This window comes from Rhinopithecus bieti, unplaced genomic scaffold (assembly GCF_001698545.2).
Source record: "Rhinopithecus bieti isolate Rb0 unplaced genomic scaffold, ASM169854v2 scaffold_52099, whole genome shotgun sequence".
Classification (NCBI taxonomy): domain Eukaryota; kingdom Metazoa; phylum Chordata; class Mammalia; order Primates; family Cercopithecidae; genus Rhinopithecus; species Rhinopithecus bieti.
In genome coordinates this window covers 531,753-538,255 of record NW_016820939.1, presented here as the reverse complement: position 1 = coordinate 538,255, position 6,503 = coordinate 531,753, and the positions used below count along the sequence as shown (strand labels likewise).

General features: G+C 37.6%; 1 protein-coding gene across 1 annotated transcript in view; it reads right to left on the bottom strand.

The window, feature by feature from the left end:
• PTPN13 (protein tyrosine phosphatase non-receptor type 13) overlaps positions 1-6,503 on the bottom strand; it is a 223,018-nt gene that overhangs the window by 18,593 nt on the left and 197,922 nt on the right. Inside the window, 2 exon segments of the mRNA XM_017860030.1 lie at positions 845-948; positions 3,097-3,152. Of these exon segments, the coding sequence (XP_017715519.1) occupies positions 845-948; positions 3,097-3,152 (160 nt within the window).

Sequence of the window (6,503 nt, the reverse complement as noted above, 5' to 3'; positions counted from 1 at the left end):
GAACCCACAGAAATACAAACTACCATCAGAGAATACTATAAACACCTCTACGCAAATAAACTAGAAAACCTAGAAGAAATGGATAATTTCCTGGACACTTACACTCTCCCAAGACTAAACCAGGAAGAAGTTGAATCCCTGAATAGACCAATAGCAGGCTCTGAAATTGAGGCAATAATTAATAGTCTACCAACCAAAAAAAGTCCAGGACCAGATGACACAAAAAAAGTCCAGGACACAGCCGAATTCTACCAGAGGTAAAAGGAGGAGTTGGTACCATTCCTTCTGAAACTATTCCAATCAATAGAAAAAGCGGGAATCCTCTCTAACTCATTTTATGAGGCTAGCATCATCCTGATACCAAAGCCTGGCAATAAATGTAATCCAGCATATAAACAGAACCAAAGACAAAAACCACATGATTATCTCAATGGATGCAGAAAAGGCCTTTAACAAAATTCAACAGCCCTTCATGCTAAAACTCTCAATAAATTCGGTATTGATGGAACGTATCTCAAAATAATAAGAGCTATTTATGACAAACCCACAGCCAATATCATACTGAATGGGCAAAAACTGGAAGCATTCCCTTTGAATGCCCGCCTGTAATCCCAGCTACTCAGGAGGCTGAGGCAGGAGAATTGCTTGAACAGGGGAGGTGGAGGTTGCAGTGAGCCAAGATCGTGCCACTGCACTCTCAGTTTCTGTTTCAAAAAAAAAAAAGCAAATAATGTATACATATGGTAAAATAGCAAATCCATATAGTCTGAAAATAATCACTTAAAAACAACTTATTTTCCCAATTCATTATTTTTGAGGAAAAAACTGTCATTACAATTCTTGCCTTTATCAGAATCTTCATGGTTTGTTCTCTCTGCTGGCAACTCATCACTTCCCCATGTTATTTCATCATCATCAGTCTTCTTTTCTTGTGACTTCTGAATTAAGCTATGAAAACAAAACACATTTGTAACATTTTCTTCATTTTTGTACTCAAATTAAACACTACAGCCCTGAATGATTTTCTCTACAATTATTACAGTATTTTAAAATAGAATGTCTGATTAAGAAAACCAAATCCACAATTCTTAAAATTTATTGGTAGATGTAAACAACTGAGACGTAGAATGGTTTAATACAGTTTTAAAATTTATCCTTGGACAGATCCCAAGTCTTTGAACTTCAGACTGAAGGAGTCCATTTGAGGATGTAGAAGGTGGTGGTTTTATTTCTATCCTTCAACATGGATGAGTGATTACAATTGTATCGGCATATAGCTCTTTCTCCTTCTTTTCAGCAGCTGCCCACTATTGCAAAATAGCAATGTATCTTAATTTATTTAAAGAAGTCTCTATTGATGGGTATAGCCTTTTGCTACAACAGGAGGCCAGAAGGACACTCCTGTACCTGGGCACTCACTTAATGTAATGAAACCCAGTACAAGTTCTCAATATTTTGGGAGTGTAAAACAGATGCCCTCTTTGGTAAGGTGGATGGCTAGGAAAGAGAAACCAGGTAGGAGAACGGTGTTTAGTGCTAAAGTGAGGTGAAAAAGGATTATGTAAAAGCCTGAATACATTTTGAACTTTCTGATATTCAGGGGAACAAAGCAGAGTACTTTCATCCGATGACATTAATATACACCAGGACATGGACTAATGCTCCCAAAATGTCAACAGGGCAGCAATTATGCTGCTTTTATGACAGATGTTTCCCCCTATTCTAACTCACTGTGGGTGACAACACTTATTTTGCTGGGTTAAAAAGCTCTATATCCATGAAATGTCTGGGAAAGCTTCACTAGACAGTTCTCCTCTTGTGTGACAATGTTCCTGCTCATTCCTCTCATCAAACAAGGCAATTTTGTGAGCTTCAGTGGGAAATTACTAGGAATCCATCTTAGAGTCCTTATTTGGGTCCTTCTGACTTTTTGTTCCTCAATCTCAAAATATCTGTAAAGGGCATGCATTTTTCTTCAGTTAATAATGTTAAAAAGACTGCATTGATATGGTTAAATTGGCAGGACCTTCTGTTTTTTAGGGATGAACTAAATGGCTGGTATCGTCACCTACAAAAGTGTGCTAAACTTGATGGAGCTTATGTTAATAAAGTTTATATTTTACACTTTTATCTTTTAACTCTATTTTTCATGAACTTTCTGAAGTCCCCTCATATATATAAAACCTTTCCCTCACATATATTTTGGTTAAAAAAGACCTTATTTTATAATTAGAAATTGTTTAAAACATATTTTGTGGGTTTTAAAAAACTTTCCTACTTTTTTTTGTTTCATATTCTCATTAAAATTTACAAATTTTAAAGTATAGAAAATAGAGAAACTGAAAATAAATGACCCATAACCCAACATGAGAAGACAGTCACTATCATGATTGTTGGCACATTTCCATTAGGTCACTCTTTCATTCATTTTTTCCCATGATTGAGAGAATATCGCTTTTTTGAAGCAATGGTATAATAAACACATTTTCACATGTCACTAGAGTCTCCTAGTAACAAAAATTTTAAAACTTTTTTTTTTTTTGAGACAGTGTCTCGCTCTGTTGCCCAGGCTGGAGTGCAGTGGCGTGATCTTGGCTCACTGTTAACATCCACCTCCCGGGTTCCAGTAATTCTCCTGCCTTAGCCTCCTGAGTAGCTGGGATTACAGGCACGTGTCACCACACCCAGCTAATTTTTATATTTTTAGTAGAGACGGGGTTTCACCATGTTGGCCAGACTGGTCTCCAACTCCTGGCCTCAAGTGATCCGCCCATCTCAGCCTCCCAAAGTTCTGGGATTACAGGCATGAGACACCATGCCTGGGTTTTTGTCTTTTTAGTAGAGAACGGGGTTTCACCATGTTGGCCAGGCTAGTCTTGAACTCCTGACCTCAAGTGATCCGCCTGCCTCAGCCTCCCAAAGCACTGGGATTACAGGCATGAGCCACTGCACCTGGCCTGAAAAATTTAAAACATTCTTAATATTCAACCATAGTTTCATAATTTACTCAACAATGCTTATTTTACTCAGAGCATTTATAGACAGACAGACAGACAGATAGAAGCATTATGGATACTTTGAAAATTATTTTCTTACCTTTCACTTTTTACTTTTTCTTCACAATATTCTTCACAGCCATTCATTTTGGTGGGCTACAATAAAAATAAATAAGAATCAAATCAGCCCATTGTAACAAAATCAATCTCATACTATTTTTTTCCTGTTACTTCCTATATTTACTGTTATGGTGCATCTTATATTACAAAGACACATATGACATTCAATTAATACACTCCAAATAGTGGCTGAGACATCAGTGGCCCAACAGTCTTTGCTGTTCCCACTTAGTTATCTTCACACTCATCTTGGCTTTTCATTTTTTTTAAAGAGATGGAGTCTGTTGCCTGGGCTGGAGTCCAGTGGTACAATCATGACTCATTGTAACCTCAAACTCTCGGGCTCAAGCAATCCTCCCCCTCAGCCTCCTGAGTACTATGGACTACAGGTATATGCCACCATGCCCGGTTAATTTAAATTTTTTTTTTTTTTTCTGTAGAGATGGGATCTCACTATGTTGCCCAGGCTGGTCTTAAACTCCTAGCCTTGAGTCACTCTCCTGCCTCAGCCTCCCAAAGTGTTGGGATTACAGGTGCCAGCCATTGCAGCCAGCCTGGCCTTCATTTCTTATATTAAAAATATTAATAGGAAAGAGGTAAAGAGGAAAAAAGATGAAAGTGTGAATTAATGATTATTTAGATATGCACATTTGGTATATGCTTTTCTACTACTTCAATTTTAAAATCTGAAAAAAGCTTTGAGAAAATCTAAGTAGTTTCAAATATGTTAAATTATAATATATTGCCCCTTTATCATTAAAGATTAATCAACTCATACTTTAACTGAGTATGGTATGTTTCAAAGATCCAAATACTGCACCAGGAGCAGTTTGCTACAATTAGAGATGCCAAATTGTATCCTTTTTTTGTTATAGTTCTGGGGTACATGTGCATACCATGCAGGTTTGTTACATAGGTATACATGTGCCTTGTTGGTTTGCTGTACCCATTAACTCATCATTTACATTAGGTATTTCTCCTAATGCTATCCCTCCCCCAACCCCCCACACCCGTGACAGGCCCTGGTGTGTGACGTTCCCCGCCCTGTGTCCATGTCTTCTCATTGTTCAACTCCCACCTATGAGTGAGAACACGTGGTGGTTGGTTTTCTGTCCTTGTGATAGTTTGCTTAGAATGATGGTTCCTAGCTTCATCCATGTCCCTGCAAAGGACATGAACTCATCCTGTTTTAAGGCTGCATAGTATTCCATGGTGTGTATGTGCCACATTTTCTTTATTCAGTCTATCATTGATGGACATTTGGGTTGGTTCCAAGTCTTTGCTACAGTGAACAGTGATGCAAAAAACATACGTGTGCATGTGTCTTTATGGTAGCATGATTTATAATTCTTTGGGTATATACTCAGTAATGGGATTGCTGGGTCAAAGAGTATTTCTAGCTCTAGATCCTTGAGGAATCACCACACTATCTTCCACAAAGGTTGAACTACTTTACACTCCCACCAACAGTGTAAAAGTGTTCCTATTTCTCCACATCCTCTCCAGCTTCTGCTGTTCCCTGACTTTTTAATGATCACCATTCTTTTTTTTTTTTTTTTTTACAGACTAATTTCTTTATTGAAATAAAAATGGAATATATATGGAAAACTCCTCAACAAAGTACTAGTAACACAAATCAAGCAACATACAAAAAGAATAAGACACTATAACCAAGTGAGATTTATTCCAGGAATGCAAAGTTGGATTAATATATGAAAATAAATTAATATAATACATCATATCAATAGGATAAAGGATGAAAAACCATGGTAATCTCAATTAATGCAGGAAAAGCATTTGACAAAATTTAATACCTTTCATGATAAGAAAACATTCAATAAACTAGGAACAGAAGGGAACTTCAGGCTGAGTGTGGTGGCTCATGCCTGTTATCCCAGCACTTTGGGAGGCCAGGGTGGGCAGATCACCTGAGGTCAGGAGTTTGAGACCAGCCTGGCCAACATGGTGAAATACTTTCTCTACTAAAAAATTTAGAAAATTAGCCAGGTGTGGTGGTGCGCACCTGTAATCCCAGCTATTCAGGAGGCTGAGGCAGGAAAATAATTTGAATTCATGGGGCAGAGGTGCAGTGAGACGAGATCATGTCACTGCACTCCAACCTGGGTGACAGAGCCAGACTCTGTCTCAAATTAAGAAGGGCACTTACTTGATCTGATAAAGGCTGTCTTAAAAAAACCCACACCCAACATATTTAACGTAACTAAAAGCATTTTTCTCCTAAAATCAGGAACAAGACAAGGATGTTTCTCTCATCACTTCTATTTAAGACTGTATGACAGGTCCTAGTCATAGCAATCAAGAAAAAGAAATAAAAGGCATATGGACTGGAAAGGAAGAAGTAAAACTATCTCTATTTGCAGGTGACATGAATGATCGCCATTCTAACTGGCATGAGATGGTATCTCATTGTGGTTTTGATTTACATTTCTCTGATGACTAGTGACAATAAGAATTTTTTCACATGTCTGTTGGCTGCATAAATGTCTTCTTTTGAGAAGTGTCTGTTCATATCCTTTGCCCAATTTTTAATGGGATTGTTTTTTCCTTGTAAATTTATTTAAGTTGTTTGTAGATTCTGGATACTAGTCCTTTGTCAGATGGGTAGATTGCAAAACCTGTTCACCCTAATGATAGTTTCTTTTGCTGTGCAGAAGCTCTTTAGTTTAATTAGATCCCATTTGTCTGTTTTGGCTTTTGTTGCCATGGCTTTTGTTGTTTTAGTCATGAAGTCTTTGCCCATGCCTATGTCCTGAATGGTATTGCCTAGGTTTTCTTCTAGGGTTTTTATGGTGTTAGGTCTTACATTTAAGTCTGTAATCCATCTTGAGTTAATTTTTGTATATGGTGTAAGGAAGGAATCCAGTTTCAGTTTTCTACATATGGCTATCCAGTTTTCCCAGCTCCATTTATTAAATAGGGAATCCTTTCCCCATTGATTGTTTTTGTCAGGTTTGTCAAAGATCAGATGGTTGCAGATGTGTGGTATTATTTCTAAGGCCTCAGTTCTGTTCCATTGGTCTATATATCTGTTTTGGTACCAGTACCATGCTGTTTTGGTTACTGTAGCCTTGTAGTATAGTTTGAAGTCAGGTAGTGTGATGCCTCCAGTTTTGTTCTTTTTGCTTAGGATTGTCTTTGCTATGTGGGCTCTTTTTGGGTTCCATATGAACTTTAGTTTTTTCCAATTCTGTGAAGAAAGTCAGTGGTAGCTTGATGGGGATAGCATTGAATCAATATATTACCTTGGGCAGTATAGCCATTTTCATGATATTGATTCTTCCTATCCATGAGCATGGAATGTTCTTTCATTTGTTTGTGTCCTCTTTTATTTCGTTGAGCAGTGGTTTGTGGTTTGGCTTGAAGAGG